The sequence below is a fragment of the Dreissena polymorpha genome, chromosome 8, assembly GCF_020536995.1.
Source record: "Dreissena polymorpha isolate Duluth1 chromosome 8, UMN_Dpol_1.0, whole genome shotgun sequence".
Lineage (NCBI taxonomy): Eukaryota > Metazoa > Mollusca > Bivalvia > Myida > Dreissenidae > Dreissena > Dreissena polymorpha.
Window position 1 is genome coordinate 82,705,662 of NC_068362.1, and position 17,242 is coordinate 82,722,903.

A 17,242-nucleotide genomic window follows, 5' to 3' on the forward strand; every position below is an offset into this window, starting at 1 on the left:
GTATAAGATGGTAAAAATAGCACCACACTGGAATTGGGAACGTCCCATTTTGTACACGGGTATTTTCTACTCATTTATCTGTTGTGTACTGGAATGTTTTCCATTCTTTGTGTATTTATATATTTAATTATTTTCTCGTACAATAAGGGCATTTACCATAGATAAATAAAACATTGTGCAAGTTTAAACATAATTATGTTTGTATGCAGAAATCTGCAAATGCAACCGAGTTTACGAACGGCTATTATTAGATAAACTGCTCCGGTTCATTTGAACAGCAGTAATGTAGAGTACATGACGTAGCTTGTGACGAAGAAGAAAGTTTATCGCGTTCATAAACTCATTTGAATAAAGTGATAGAATGGCATAAGGGATTTTATTTAACTATGTAAAATAATTATTAAAGACCCTAGATGCAAAATCGTCAATTATTGAGTTAAATGGATTATTTTTAATTAGATGGATTTTAAAGGGTAATTAAAGGTAAGATACTAGTTCTTACGTGTTTTGATTTTTGTTTGTACTTTTGTCGTTCCCTGTTCTCGGGGAAATGATTTTAACATGGACGCCATTGATGCATCGGATCACACACGGCATACCCATAACATTATAAAAAAAACACGTTCTGCGCGTCCTTAAATTCGTCGTCCGAAGTCGGAAAACGTATTGCCCCGTATATTTTGTCAAATAAAGTGTCAGTCGCTGCAATTGTCTGTTTACTCGTCAAAATTGTCAAGGTCTTCGATAGCTGAAGAAACTTCAGCGTACAGTTTATTTAGGAATGACAGACCTGTACAAAGTCGCGCCAGTCAAAAATCATAAAAAGCGACATTTAAAGTTATGGTAGCCAGAACTAGGTCGTCGATGGTGTACATGTATGTTGACATCGACAGCATTTTGTCAGAAGCAATCGCCGCCATTTTGGATTTTGATCATTTTCTTTCGAAAATAAAATGAATTATAGTAAAGTAAAATCTTCTTTTCGCGGTCGTAATGTGTTAAAATTCGCATACTGCGTAAAATTGAATGTAGGCATATGGTGATATTTTTACTCGTTTTACAGTTTGTGTGTGAATTTTTTAAAGACTATTTTGCGTACCAGAACAAATACATGTATATCACTACGCATGGTTACATTTGTTAGATTTTAAGCGCTTTTATGACTGAATTAAAATTATTGTTAAGGTTATTAGATCTATTTATGTTTGTCACGTTGAAAAAATCAAATGGGATAAATAGAATACTAGGATTAGCGTTGAATACAGAGAAGTTTATGTTGCTCGGCTCGAACACCGAAAGCGCTCGCCAAGGCTCGCGCTTCCGGCGTTCTAAGCCTCGCAACATAAACTTCTCTGTATTCAACTCTAACCTAGTATTCTCTATATCTTTGTTGAAGATAACAAAAGTTGAAAAAAGTTATTTGTTTTCTCTTTGATTCAGGTTACTTTAAGGTACGCAATTTGTTATCTCGTTGAATCAGGTACACATTTTAAGAATAAAACATTGGAATGTGATTTTGTGTTGGAAAGAAAATAAGAAAAGTACAAAAACACGAAAAAAACCACAAACAACAACAACAAAAACAACTTCCCGCCTCTTAACAAAAAGGCACCGGCACTAAATCTTTTATTGAGAAACAGTGCTGTATATGAAGAAAAAGAAACAAATCAGTGAATTCAGTTTAACCAACAAGGCACACTAAGCAACAGAATGCAATAAAAAGTAAATCATAATGTAAAACGATGCTAAAAAAGTACATGTAAATATGTTTACATGCAAAAGGCCAATGAAGTGCACACATTTTTATCATTTATATACTGTTTGAATAATAATTGGGAGGATGTTTATCTGGCATGGTATAGAACAAATAATATATATATAATATATATATTACTCGTTTGCCAGGTTGCCAGGGTCAGCCTCTAGTAGTTTTGCCAGAGAGTAGGTCTCTGTCGTCTCATGGTGTCTTTGTGAGTCTCTTGCCATCCATGTGCAAGGCACATCTACCCACGGATCAGATCAGTTCATGAACACCCTGTCCTGCTCATGTAAGAAAATTCCCCAACAGCACATCATAACTACGACAGGGTGGATTAGTTTAGTTTAGTCAAAAAAATAGTTTCATTCAAAAACATATTATACATGTTTATATAGTAACATTTAGATATGCATTCATGTTGAAATTTAATTCTCTGTAGTATCTTTAATACAACAAAACACGTGACTGTGTCTAATAAACTGTTTCAGTAAATGTTTTAAATTTATTATTTATTTGCGGTATCATTTGATGCTGGTGTCACTAAATAACAAGACATATCTTTAAAAAAGATATACGGCGTTGATTGTGGTTGGATTTTGTGAAATGTAAAGAGTTCAATGAATGAGATCAAGGATAGTGAATGTATTTTTCTGTGCAGTTTTTAGCTGCATCACACGCAGTACGGGATGTTACTCGGAGTTTTCGCGGCTTATTTTACAGTATTACATATTGCTGGTCATAAAACAATAGATACAAAACAGAAAACCAAAAGAAGAATGGAAGTGAAATTAAAACATATGAGTCAACCGGCCACACGCGAAGTATCCGTACATATTTTAAATATTTATAAGCGCGTTCTTCGAACAAACCTGTTTTAGTGGTTTTGATTCGACTATTAACAGTATCGAGAATCATCGCGCTCATGCTTAATACATTAGTCAATGGAATAATTCTTGTTAAATTAATCAAAAATAATATTTATCATGGTATTGTTGAAAACACATTAAGAATCTATTATTGACATACCATAATTATATCGCTGAATATCTTCATTTAACATATTTCTGGTCTAAAGAAAATTCCAGTTCACCTAGTTCACGCGATAGCGTCTATATTACATAACGATTATTTTACTGGCCGCGAACTCAGGTCAGCACATAAGGTAGTCGTGAAGACGCAGTGATGACCTGTAAATAAACTCTGACATTAACACACACTGACCCTGATACCTCGCGGGTTGAAATGCAATGCATTAAAGTGAGGCCACGCTTCCACTGCACTTTATACTTTTACATGTTAACATGCTGACAGGAATATGGAAGTATGTACTAAATATAAGAACATAGCGTTTAAGTACAAACGCTCTTGCGCTGGCAATCCTCTGAAAATAAAAGGTGCACGCACAAACTGTATTGATGTCGAGAGTTGAGTGTAAAACTGTTCTATCTATTAAGCATTTTCATTAGAGATACAATTGTTTCATGCAGTTAAACAGTGTTACAAAGACGCGGACATGTTTCCAATGTTCTGGTGGTATACTCAAATCAGCCAATGGAATAAATGAACTGTATTTATTCGTGATTAGCCGCGGGAAATTGTATTTGAATTTTGTTGGACACTTACACAGGTCAGGTAAGGTCAAAAGTGACGTTAAACAGCTATGCCGAAAAAAGATAAGGTAACTAATGATATTCTAATTAACCTCATTCAACTTCTGTGACACATGGACACCATTGCATCCAACTACTGTAGAACGAACTGGCATGCTGCTTGAATCGCTTGGTTGGTGGGTTGTAGATCTCATGATAACTGGCAACGTCCTAGACATTTCACTATTTACATGAAAGCGACGAATCATTAGTAGTCCTGACCAGGAAATTCGTAAATGCAAATTTCACAGACACTATGACTGGTCGTTTCTTAGATGTTATCATTCTGTCGTGCACAAAAACTAAATAAAAAGTGTGTTGAAGGTATATTCAGTAAATGTCAAAGGTTAAAATTTTAAAAGATGTTGATTTATAGTCGCCGTTAAAAAATAGTGTAAATATATTTTAAGTGGGCGGGAGCAATCAAATGTGACGTTTGACGACAATTTATTGTAATTACCCAGAATTTCCTAAATTACGCACTTGCTCAACAGACATCAGTTTCTGCTTCTATTTAAAACACAACTGAAACAGTCGTAAAACATTGAATGTAAACACACAAACACATTGAGCATACCTTAAATTTCTCTTCCTCTACACATAACGGGAAAAATCGATCATTATTGACCATTTCTAGTGAACAAACACCATAATTGACCATATAAACGACCCATAAATCGTTCACACGTCTTGTGTAAGTCCCTATCATGTGTAGATAGGCTTTAATTTGACTTGAACCGATAGCAAGTTAATCAATACATATACAGTCTAACCTGTCGATAGTCAATAAAAACCATTAAGAGATTTAGTCGTTGTGGTCCTTGTTCACATGTGGTCTTTATTCACAGGGTCGATTGAAACTTTGCAAAATATGCTAGTAGGATTTTAACAGGTACGTTATCTATGTATGTGCTCTATTGTTTAAATGGTTGAACACTAATGCATGTATAATGTCATAAAGGATTGAAAACACAGTTTTGATTTTATATTTATTCTTTCAATTTCCTTTTTTTTATTTAATTAATCATATCATGTATAAATAACTATTGACATACGTGACTATGTACATGAACTGACAAATTCCGTATCGATAATCTTTGCACGTCTTATCACGGAGAAATTTAAGAAAGGAATGACAATCAAAATGTATGTTTGTAATTGGCATTGTAATTGTAACGAAACCGTAAATTTCCTTAATGAGTTGATGAAAGCCGCAAACTTGTGTTTGATTTTTTTTTTCAATTAGTACATTAATCACGAGTTACTAAAATACGAAGGCAGCTTCTTGCACTTTCGACAAACTGATAAATGCATAAAAGAAGCAGGTGGCTACCAATTAGCAATGTGTGTTAAGTAAACAAACAACTGCTATCGAGTGCAGTAAACTTTCACTTGCCAATATCTCCATAGCGATCTACGAGTCTACTGGTTAGATGTTTATCACGTGACTGTCACAGCGTAATGGTGGCTATTTTTATTATTGAAAGTTGCGAACTCGTTGATTGTTATGATTGAAATGGTATTTGTTAGGTATCAAAATGGACATTTGGGAATGTAAAATGGCGGTCCTTGGTCTTTGTTCGCAGGTGGGCTTTATTCGCGAGTCAATATATAGTGAAATCTTTCGGGAGGAAATCGTTGTGGTCACAGGGACCAGTCAAAAAATAGTATATATAATTTACTTAAATATACTATTTTTATTTTATTTTTTGACTGGCCCCTGTGGTTGTAGTCCTTATGGACAGGTGGTCTATTTTAAGAGGTGGTCGCTGGGACAGGTTGAACTGAAGATGCAATTTGAAAGTATGCACAATTGTAATAAAATCTATAGCCTAGTTAGCAAGTTATTTATTTAATGTTTAAATTTTAAAACAGAAAGTAGGATTTCTATACGTATAGGTCCTTTTCGACAAAAGCGATTATTTTTAAGTTTTAAAGCGCAAAAAGACGGATTTCTACCTTGTTACCACCAGACATAGTCTAATTCATATTCTTATTTATACTTAATTTTACTACGCCATGTATTTCATTTCAAGGTGTTTGGCCTTTAAGATGTATTTCTATTTTCAGCTTTGGAATCATCTTGTGCAGTGAATCGTAACCATCTCACGCGTGCATGCGTAAACTGAAGCTTACTGGGTTTAAAGTGAGGTGAGTTGGAACTCGTAATCGTGTTTGTCGTGAAGTGGTAGTGGATATTTTCAACCGGTAAGCCAGTTTATGTATCGGGATAAATAAGTAATTGAAGGAAAACCGTTCATAAGCAGTAGTAGTAGTAGTAGTAGTAGTAGAAGTAGTAATAGTATAAAAAAAAAGTTACATTAGATATTGTGGTGTAGCTTGCACTGGCCACGCCAACTTGCTGGACACGTCCCCGGCATGAATGCCGCTTTGATAGCATGTACGCAAACAGGCTGATTTGTATGCTTGACGAGTACGGATGTAAATAAAAACAGTATAACTTTCAATGGTGTTTGTTACTTAAATGGTGTTCCTTTAGTGGTGATAAATAGTGTATTCTGTAGAAGAAACACTACAGATATAATAGTGGTAGTAGTAGTAAGAGTATAAATTGCTATTGTTCTTTTGGTTATGGTTTTCTTTCATCGTTTTGTATTTTTTCGCCTACATTATTCTATTCTCTTTGTAGTCTCATCCTTACATTATTTAAAGTCTCATCCTTACATTATTTAAAGCGTGACACAAGACATGACAATAATTTCTTATTCTCAATGTACGTTTAGAATTTCGTTAAGACTAGCACAAAAACCTTGATATGATCTTTATTGTATCTGTGTTCATATATTTATCAAACAATTCATCAATTCAACGCAGTGTTCATAGATTGTATCGTTGAACGATTGATAGAATTAGGCTAGTATTCCATCTTCCGCATCCGTATCCGCATCCGTATCCGCAAAATCATAAATCATTATAAAATCAGCTTACGTGGTATAAATTTAAAGCTGTTGTAACATCAATGGTTTACAGGTTTATTTATACCTAATTATACAAATAACTTATTGATCTAATTTTTTAGATAACACTGTACTGCTTGTTATTGTATAAAAAAGATATATTAGACAAATTATATCAATTTATAAAGAACAGTAAATAATTATTTGTGTATACTACTGAATAAGTTAAACTTTAAATGAGAACTAACTTTAATAAAAATGAGATAAATATTATCTTATGATAATGTTCGATTTCGAGAATGTATGTACAGTGTAAAAGCGATAAATCATATGTTTTATAAAGCTTAACGATTGCTTCTAAAACATATATTTTTAAGATTGCAATGAGACAAACAATAATAGGATGCAACAACTGAAGCGTTGTGTTAAATGAAGCGTTGACGGTGTTTAACTGTCATGTAGTCAGTTATAGCCCTGTGGCGAACGTTTCAGTAATTCAGTAATCGACAACTTAACAAAACTTGCATGTGAATTTAAGTGCGTCATATTTACCGATAGTGAGACGATTATTCAGTTTCTTACTGAAGCTTCACTACAATTTCTTTCCTTAAGTTTTCATCAGTGAGAAATTATATAAAGTAATAACTACAATGAATGACAAATTCAATAATAGTTAAATTTTTATTGTCCTTGTAACACAGCGAAAATTAATTCAAATACTATCATTATTGAATTTACAATTCAAACAAGAAATAATACTAATCAAATAGATAATTTGATCATACATACAAATTCATTTAAGATAATTATAAGTCACATGTAATAATTCATAGAATATTCATGCAAAAGCCAACTTAATGCCAAACACACAATACAAGAAAACAACACAATCAAGCAATAGGGACATAATAAGCGTGTCCATTCATTTACTGAAATAATATAAAGCGTGCAAACTAAAGCAACAAAAACAGACAACATATAAAACTGATCTTATATAAACATTTAACGACAACATGCATTTTCTTACCTATTTATATGACTGCATAATGAATCAGTCTATTCTGATTTCTGTGGGAAAAAAATATAATTATTTACATATATACACTATTATTTACATATATACACTATTCAACATGTTATTATATATGTTCAGATATGAATTCAGCAATTTCAACTTTATCTTCTAGAGACATATGCAGATATTTTTTATAAGCGTCTGAACACCAGTCACCTAAAAGCTGAATTTTATCAGCGGATACGTTTAATCTAAATGTAAAGGAAGTCATGCCCCTTCTAAAAGAGTGAGTAGAGTAAGAATTTGGATTTACATCACATTTTGATAAAAATTTTACGCAGCTTTTTCAAATAAATGTTATATGTGACTGGTATTCCTGACTTCAATACAAATAGAGGAGATTCAGGTCCAGCAGGAATTTTACTTATCATATCCTTAAATGCTGCCAAAGGACACAATGGTGAATTTTTAACAACTACTTATGGACTGGTTAATACACGTTGTCCAAATTGTATAGTTTTAGTCCATTTAATTTTAACCAATAACTTATGCTGCTCAATAGACACATCACCCTTCAATAAGAGTTTAGGATCATTTAGATCTTGTAATGTTGTTGGGACCAAATTAGATTTTCTAGCTAATAGAAAAATTGCGAAAACAAATAAATACCAGAAAACTGATGAGTTTATGTTAGAATTATCTAGTACCGCATACATTTTTATCAAAAGTTCTGGAGATATGGGTAAGGCTTGTTTAACTTGATGACTAAGCATTCTAGAAACTCCTTTAAAGGTTAGATTCAGTATGAAATTATTTACTTTATCTAAAGAAAACCCAAGGATTTGATGCATGGTTCGAACTCCACTTACATAATTACGAATTGAATCAACTGATTTAAATGATCTACTTAGAAACTGTACATATTATTGTAAAGTCAGGGATGATGCAGAAAGAATAACTAACCCAAAATGAAAGCAAAACAAAAGAAATGATTCCCACTGGATCTTTTTTGAATTTTTTCCTTGATCCCTCAGCATAAGCTCGTCTATTTGATGCTCTCAAGTCCTCACCAAATTGAGACATCTGTCTGTCTGAAACAACATGATACACTACCAAGGATCTTTCTATGACTTTTATTCAAATGCCACCTAGACAAATGATCTGCTATCCTGTTATCCACACCAGATATGTGTACCGCCTTAATTTCAATTTCATTTAAAGCCGCAAAAATATAATTTCTCTCAAGTATTTTTGCATAAATTTACACTTAGCTTTTCCTGAATTTAAAGCAATACACACAGCCATGTTATCACATTGTACTACCATTTTTTTACTCTTAAATGCCATATGCCATAGATGTACAAACACTACAATGGTCAACATTTCTAGTGCACTTATATGTAAATCTAATTCGATGTTGTTATATTTTCAGCCTTCAGAGGCTGGTGGCGGTATTGTGTTTGTATTATTACTTTAAGAAACCTTGTTTAAGACCTTTCTTATACTTTGATTCTTATACATTCTCTGTACTTATAAAGTAAACGTGTATTTTCATCAATTGAGAGTTCTGCAGGTTATACTGAATATTTTTACAGACCATTATCTGACAAGCTGCCTTTTACTCTTTTATGTATGTTGACTTGGCAATGTGTATTAATGTAACTATAAGATTGGTGGTTTCGCCAAATAAATAACCTATGGACAGATTGATAACAAGACCCGAAAGTTGTTCTCTCACCATTGAGAATTCCTATTGCACGTAGTATTCATTTGCCGTTAAATTATAGACAATTACTTTTTTCTAAACCTACAGTCAAATTAAGTTTACTTCGAACATCTTTCATTTGAGGTACAATCCGGCAGGGTTCTAGTTCGCAGCGTAATCAAGCTCCGTGTAATCGGTATCCTACAATAAATAAGTGCAACTCCAGAAAGTGTTTATGTTGCAAGTTTTTAAATATATCCTCTTTTATTCTTTCATCTGTTAATAACCGCAATTTTTCAGTTAACATTAAATCCGATGTCTCATGAAAGTCTATGCATGTGTTTTATCACTTTATGTTATTACTTGAAATGTACCCTGTTGTTGTGCGCAATACGTTAAGCAGACTGGTAGATCACTTAAAACACGTTTTAGGGAACATTTTTTTTTAATTAAAAATAACAATAACTTTTACAACTTCATTTACCAGCACTTTAATAAAACGGGTCATAGCGTAACAAATATTTCAATTCAACCTGTGGAGCAACTTATTTTTAATAATAGTACTTCAAATCAGTGCGAATTAAAAGCAAGGTGCATGCCAGAATTTGAATGGATTAAACGTTTGCAATCAGCTTACCCACTTGGATTAAATGATAATATTCTAAATGTTGGAACAATTTCTAAAAATAAATCGATTACTTCATTTTCTCTGTTTAGTAAACGTCTAAGAAATAAGCGTTCACACGGCATTAGGAAAAATAGTAACTTAAGGCGTAAATTTAAACGTGTGCTTTCTTTTAATGACTGCTACACATTATTACAAAATGAGGGTAAACATAAATTACTAAGTGCACTTTGCTCTCTTTCTGTTTCTTCGTTGGCGCATATTAAAAAGGAATGTAAACTTATTTTACTTCAATCTGACCCTCTATATGAATGTGCTTGTATTATTGAATCTTTCACTGACTACCATCTTAAACCTTTTATTGAAAATGCACTTAACAAAACTAGATATCGTATCAAAATTGAGTTTTGTAACAAAGGTCTTGATTTAATTGACCTTCCAAAAATATTCAATGATAAAAATGTACGTCGGTTGATTCCCCCTTATTTCCGCAATACTGAATCACCACTTATTTGCTACAAATATAGTTAACCTGTAAGAAGTATCGTTTTTAATTATAATTCTAATTCCACAGATATAAATGTAATAATAAATTGTCCTACATTATGTGACTGTTCTAGTTCCAAATATATAAATGGTCCAGTTGGACATGTTATTACTGGGGACCTTAATTTCATTCAAAATAAAAACCTTAGAAATTTACTACGCAGAGGCCCTAAGTACAGACTGCCTATTCCTGTTGATTTTGATGACTGCATTAAGAAAATCGTAACATCCTTACAGGATTATTGCACTAAATGGTGCAGGAAGGAAAATGCTGAAATTACTGCACTCAATGATTGGAAAACAAAAATATTTAGTATGACCATGAATAAAATATGTTTTTATGATACAAATCCTTTTGCCCTACCACATTCACCTAAATTTAATAAACAAAATCTCTGTAAATTGCTTTAAGACTTAAAATCTAAATTCGTCATAGTTCCTGCTGATAAGGCTGCTAATAATGTTATAATAATATGACGAGTGTTTTATCTTCAAACTATTTCACAAGAACTTTCACAAACTACATCATATTGTGAGTACAATAAGCAACCTAATGAAATTATTGCCGACCATATTGCCCAATGCAAAAAATAAATAAATGTAATAGTCAATATTACTGACAAGAAATTGCCATCACTTTACTGGATACCTAAATTACATAAGACGCCAAATAAAAGTCGTTTTATGGCTAATTCAGTGTCTTGTACCACCAAACAATTATCAGTGTATCTTACATCTGCATTGAGTGCTATTAGATATCATATAGCTAACTTTTGTAATAAAGTTTATGAAAATAGTAATATTAACCAGTTTTTGGTCAATAAAAATCCCTAAGAAGTTATTGATAAAATTGAAAAGAAAAAAATATAAGGTGTCACAGGTAAGTACTTATGACTTTTCTTCACTATATACAACGCTTCCTCACGCTTTAATAAAATTCAAACTTGTTTCTTTGATTGAAAACACTTTTGCTAGAGAGAAGTGTTTGTATCTAGCTTTAAACACTAAAACCGTTTTTTTACTAATCAGATATTCGATAATTATATCATTTGGACTGGTCTTGACTTTTGTGCAGCACTTACTTTTCTTCTGGATAACTTGTTTGTTGAATTTAATGGTAAAATATTTAAACAAATTATTGGCGTTTCTATGGTTACTAATTGTGCGCCACTTATAGCTGACCTTTTTTTTATATTGTTATGAAAGCGAATTTTTGTTAGAATTATCTAAAACTAAGCAAGAAGATTTGATTCATTGTTTTAACCTTACTAGTAGGTACATTGATGACATACTTTATTTAGATAATCCATTATTTGAACAATATATTCACAAAATCTACCCAAAAAAACTAGTCTTAAATAGATCGTGTATATCCAATACAGACGCTGCGTATTTAGACTTATATTTAACTATTAATAATATTTTGATCAAAACTAGTTTATACGACAAACGGGACGACTTTAACTTTGAAATTGTGAATGTTCCGTTCCTAGATGGCAACATCCCTAAAGGACCTTCCTATTGTTTTTATATTTCGCAGTTGGTACGTTATGCCAGAGCATGTTCATGTATTAAAGATTTTAATGATCGTAATCTAATATTAACAAAAAAAAGCTAAAGCAAGGCTTTTTGTATCATAACCTAAGAAGTAAATTTGCTAAATTTTACTCTAAGTATGGTGATTTAATTTGAAAATATAATGTTTCTTTAAAATGGCATTTAAATAATGGAATTTCCCATCCATCATTTTATGGAGATGTTTTCAAGCGTGTCCGCAAATTAAAATATGTTAAACCAAATGTTCTTATTAAACTTTTCAATTTAATTAGCGTGTTTTTATCAAAAGGATACGATGCTTATGTACTTAAAAACACGTGTTTGATGGTTTTCGATTCACTATATCTTTCTTCTCTTAAAATTTGGAATCATTTGTTTTATTATAGGCATTTTTCACTATTGAACAAAATGGTGTCTTTGTGTCGTATGCACAAATCTGCATGAAAACTACATTTGGACTCACATCGTACATCAAATCATTTCTGTCGTCAGTTGTCAAATCACCATATACACATATGTACTGTTTGATTCCAATAATGTCGCTTTAATGGAATTAGCATTTTTATACATTTGATTCTTAATATTTAATCAACTAAACTTGTTTTATTAGTAGTTCAATTTTGCAGTAGCCCCCCATTAATAGTTTTATTATTACTTTACAGTACTGCCCCTGGATTTTGTTCACGTCATTGTGTCTTCGCTTGTCAATTACATCATAACTCATAGGTCATTGGGTTTATAACGTTCAATTTTATTTTTTATTTTCACTCTGATAGACGTTTCTTGTTTGATTTAATTATTATTTTTTATTTTTATTTTGTTTGCAGTCACATAAACAACCAAGCAATGTAATATGGAATTTGTACACCCATTATTGCTGCTTCTTCCTTTATTTGCGCGATGATTATCTGAAAAATTAACTTAATGACGCTATATTCTTAATTTGTTTTCTAAAAAGAAGGAATGTAGTTGACACCTGTTTGTAGTTTCATTTGATCGTTCGTCAAAAAGTTGTAACTCTGTTGCTCTGGTATCTTCAATACCATTGAGTAATTAAATTGTAATTAAATTGAATGCGTTTTAATTCCCTTTTATTATTGTTTAATTTGAGTTACAATGCTATGACGTTAAATTTTATTTACACTTAAATGTATTATGAATAATGCTTGGCCAAGTGTGAGGATGAGCGCTCTATAACCGGTTTAAACCCCCAATGCTTTGCATTGACCGTTCCAAGGCGGTGACCCCAGCTTTATTCATATTTTGTGTTTATGTTGGTTTGTATTGTGCTGTATTGTGCTGTTTTGTACTGTTTGGGCAATCGGTCACTTGCCTTAAATAAAGGACCAACTAATTGTTTATAATGAGAATTCAATACTGCTCCAGCAGCTGGAGTTTTACTTCTTTATATTGTATGAATGTGGGGAAAGTTGCATGAAAATAATGCCCTTGAAAGAACCCCCCACAACCACTTAAACAAGAATCACACGAGAATTAAATCCAACTTCACTTCATCTGGTATTGCATGACAATCATGTTCACAGTTCAATGCATATACCTCCCTAAGCCAGTTCAATAGTCTGTTGCTAAATATACAGCTGGCTTTAACACACGCTCCAACAAAGTTCAGCTTGCCTAGTAATTGTTGAATCTCTTTCAACGAAGCGACTTCCTTACTTAACCAATTCTCCACTAATAACAATATTTCAATCAACCTATCTGGTGATATTTCCATAGTCATTTTTAAAGTATCAAACAAAACACCTAAACAAATCATTCTTGTAGTTGGTTTTACAGATTTATCTGTAGATTCTTCCAAGCCACATTTTTGTAAAATATTTTCTTAACATAAATAAGCAAACTCAGCATATTGTACTTTTTCAGCACCTGCAAAATCATCTAATTTATTTAAAACAATTACACCAAGTTTAAGTAATATATATGCAACAGCATTTGTTACTCTTTGACAAATGTAAGCTGCTAACCTTAATCCCATGGATAAAACAGTATCACAAAATATGTGCTTTTTGTATATGAATGACACTTAATTATAATCACCAGGACAAATGTTTATCTGTCTATAAGCCCGTTTAAGATCCTTTTTAAACAACAAACAACCATTCCCCTTTGCTTTTATCAATTCACACATGCCATCTATTTTTGGAAACACTAAATTTATAGATTCCCCTAGATATTCTTACTTGTAAATAAAGCCATTTAAGGCAGAACCCTTTGGAAAACTTAAGTCTAAAATAATTCTCCTATCTGAGACATCCTTTTTTGGCACAGAGTTTAACGGGGAGATTTTTTAACTTACTACTAAAAGGATTAGATTTAAAAGGACCTAACACAACATTGTAACTCTTTTCTTTCAACAAATAATTTAACATAGCTTCTGGATATTCATTAGCTCCTCTATGATTATAATACTTCCACACTGAAATTTTGGTTTCTAATTCGTCATTATATTCTACTACACCAACAGGAAAACCATACTTTAACAATTCACATACTGTCTTATCATTATAATCAAGTAGCATTGTCTTCATAAATTCTGCATTGATTCTATTATTTACTGAGATTTTACAACCAATAAAATTATATTGTGCCGAAGCTTTAACTTTTTTCATGAATTCTCATCTTCTCTGGCATATCATTATACGAATTATTTGTACATGAACAAATTTTGCATGATTTTGAATGTGAAAACATATGTTAACTTAAATTAGAACTTAAATTATCTAATTATGATTTAAAACAGTATGTTGGTAGAATTTTGTCTATTATCACATCGTCTTTTTCAAATTTGTTTGAAATATTGTTTAGTCACATCAGTCGACTTGGACATTCTTGTGAACATTCAGGATGCTGAAGCTTTTTGTCCTCTTTTTGCCAACATGTGGAACACATGTGTAGGGCTTGTCGCATTTTCCCTTTCACCACAGCTGTGTGATCATTTTTGTGTTGACATTTCTTTCTCTGGTAAAGCGAACAGAACCACACATTTGACTCTTCTTTACTGAGAGTCAGAGAATCTGGTTTCTAGCTTTTGAATGTTGGCGAAATTGATTTTTTGATATTGCTTGACTGTTTCATTTGAAATTTGTTTAAGATAGCAATTTCTAAGTACTGGAATTTGTCATTCCATTTTTTCTTCCCGAGTTCAATTTCTCTACGCACAGCCGCATAAAAACATTTCAGCCCATCGAATTCATATGTCATACTTAGATACATTATGCGTTTGAGCAATTCCAATCTACCATTTCGTTCTGTTGCTTTGGTTTTAGTGTCTGATATTATTTCTTATTCTCCTGCAATAAATAAATTTAAATCCAAACTTTCAAATGTCATGGTTTTGCTTACAAATTCAAAATTTTTAACGCTGTGTCAACGCTCACAAAAACAAGTTGAACTATTTTTCGAAAACCCGTGCGCTCGAGTTAGCAATTCGACCAATTAAAAAAAGTAGACAGTTAACATCGCTTAGTGATCTATTTTTAGAAAGGTATCGTGACAACTTGTAAACAGAATAAACTTGCGTCATAAATTAAACATTTTAATTTAAGATTAAAATTAGCCAATGTTATTTTCATTGAAGCAGTAGCCCATTACGTTTTTACCATGAGATACGCGTCTCTGGCGAACCAGTAACGAGCTAACTGGTCACGTGGTAATGTCACGGTTTGGTGCACACTGCGCATTTGGTTTGTATACAAGGTGTGTTAAGGTTGTTTAAGAGCTGTTATATAAATTCGAGCGAATTAAATTATATATATCAAATGATCGGGGGTATATCGTTTCGGGCCTGTCTGTCTGTGTGTCTGTCAGTCTGTCTGTCTGTGTGATCGGCAAACACAAAACTTTAACCTTGGTAATAACTTTTGCAATATTGAAGATTGCAAATTGATATTTGGTATGCACGTGCATCTCATGGAGCTGCACATTTTGAGTGGTGAAAGGTCAAGGTGATCCTTCAAGGTCAAAGTCAAATGTATGGCTTCAAAGCGGCGCATTTGGGGGCATTGCGTTTCTGACAAACACATCTCTTGTTTACTGCTGGTATTTATGATGTTTTATCTCAACTATTTTATGAAAAAAAGCAATTGTCATCACCTGAGCGTCGGCGTCTGCGTCTGCGTCGGCGTCCGGTTAAGTTTTGTGTTTAGGTTCTTTTTTCTCATAAAGTATCAAAGCTGTTGCATTCAAACTTGGTACAATTATTTACTATCATGAGGGGACTGGGCAGGCAAAGATAGGTAACTATGGCTGGCATTTTGACAGAATTATGTGCCCCTTTTATAATTAGAAAATTGAAAATTTGGTTAAGTTTTAGGTTAAGGTCCACTTTATTCCTAAAGTGTCAAAGCTATTGCTTTCATACTGGCAACACTTATTAACTATCATAAGGGGACTGTGTAGACAAAGTTATGTAACTGTGACTGGCATTTTGACAGAATTATGGGCCCTTTATACGTAGAAAATTGAAAATTATGTTAAGTTTTTTGTATTGGTCCACTTTACTCCTAAAGTATCCTTGCTATTGCTTTCAGACTTGGAACACTCGTTAACTATCATAAGGGGACTGTACAGGACAAGTTGCATAAAGCTGGTTGTCATTTTCACGGAATTATAGCCCTTTTGACTTTGAATATTTGGTTAAATTTTGTGTTTAGATCCACGTTACTTCTAAAGTATCAAGGTTTATCTTTCAAACTTCAAACACTTTCATACTATCATAAGGCTACTGTACCTGGAAAGTTTAATTTGACCTTGACCTTTAAATGACATTGACTCTCTATTAAATTTTGCAAAAATTGCTATAACTTCTTTAATTATGATCAGATTTGATTCTCAATACACCCCACACCCCATACTCCCGACCCCCCCCCCCCCTAAACAAATGTTTCTTTGAAACATGGTTAAAAACACACATATTTATTTTTATTATTCTATTTTTGAAAGACCGTCCAACCACCAACCCCAAGAATCCCCTTCCCAATTGTTTTTTCATTTTTGTTTATATTTTTGAAAGATAATGTGGCCACACCACACACTACACCCCTTTTCACCCCCATTCCTCCCCCCTTTTTGATTAAAGTATTGAGATATGTCCCTTCACCTTTTAAAAGAAAAATAGATAAGCGGTCTGCACCCGCTAGGTGGTTCTCTTGTTTTGGAATGCACGCCATGGAAACAGGCATATCTTTAAATAAAAACGTGATAATTTTGATGTATTTAAACGTCACTCGTCAAAATAACAATACTTAAGTTGTTCACACTAAGTTACTTAGTATAAATAATTTAGTAGCAATTATAGTATTGACCGTCGTATAGTTTTCCAGCCCTATGAAAGTCCGTTAATCATATAGAAAATTTACAACGAATAGAAACAGTTAAGCGAATCATCGCACTAATGCGATGTCTCGATAATAGTTGGGATCGAATGAGTTACTCACAACTATACTCAA

At 32.7% G+C, this 17,242-nt stretch overlaps 1 protein-coding gene across 1 annotated transcript in view; it reads left to right on the forward strand.

Moving 5' to 3' along the window:
• Positions 1-4,210: 4,210 nt before the first annotated feature.
• LOC127842327 (uncharacterized) overlaps positions 4,211-17,242 on the forward strand; it is a 29,630-nt gene continuing 16,598 nt past the window's right edge. Inside the window, exons 1-2 of the mRNA XM_052371771.1 lie at positions 4,211-4,300; positions 5,479-5,559. Of these exons, the coding sequence (XP_052227731.1) occupies positions 5,525-5,559 (35 nt within the window). The 5' untranslated portion in view covers positions 4,211-4,300; positions 5,479-5,524. The remainder of the gene's footprint in view (positions 4,301-5,478; positions 5,560-17,242) is intronic.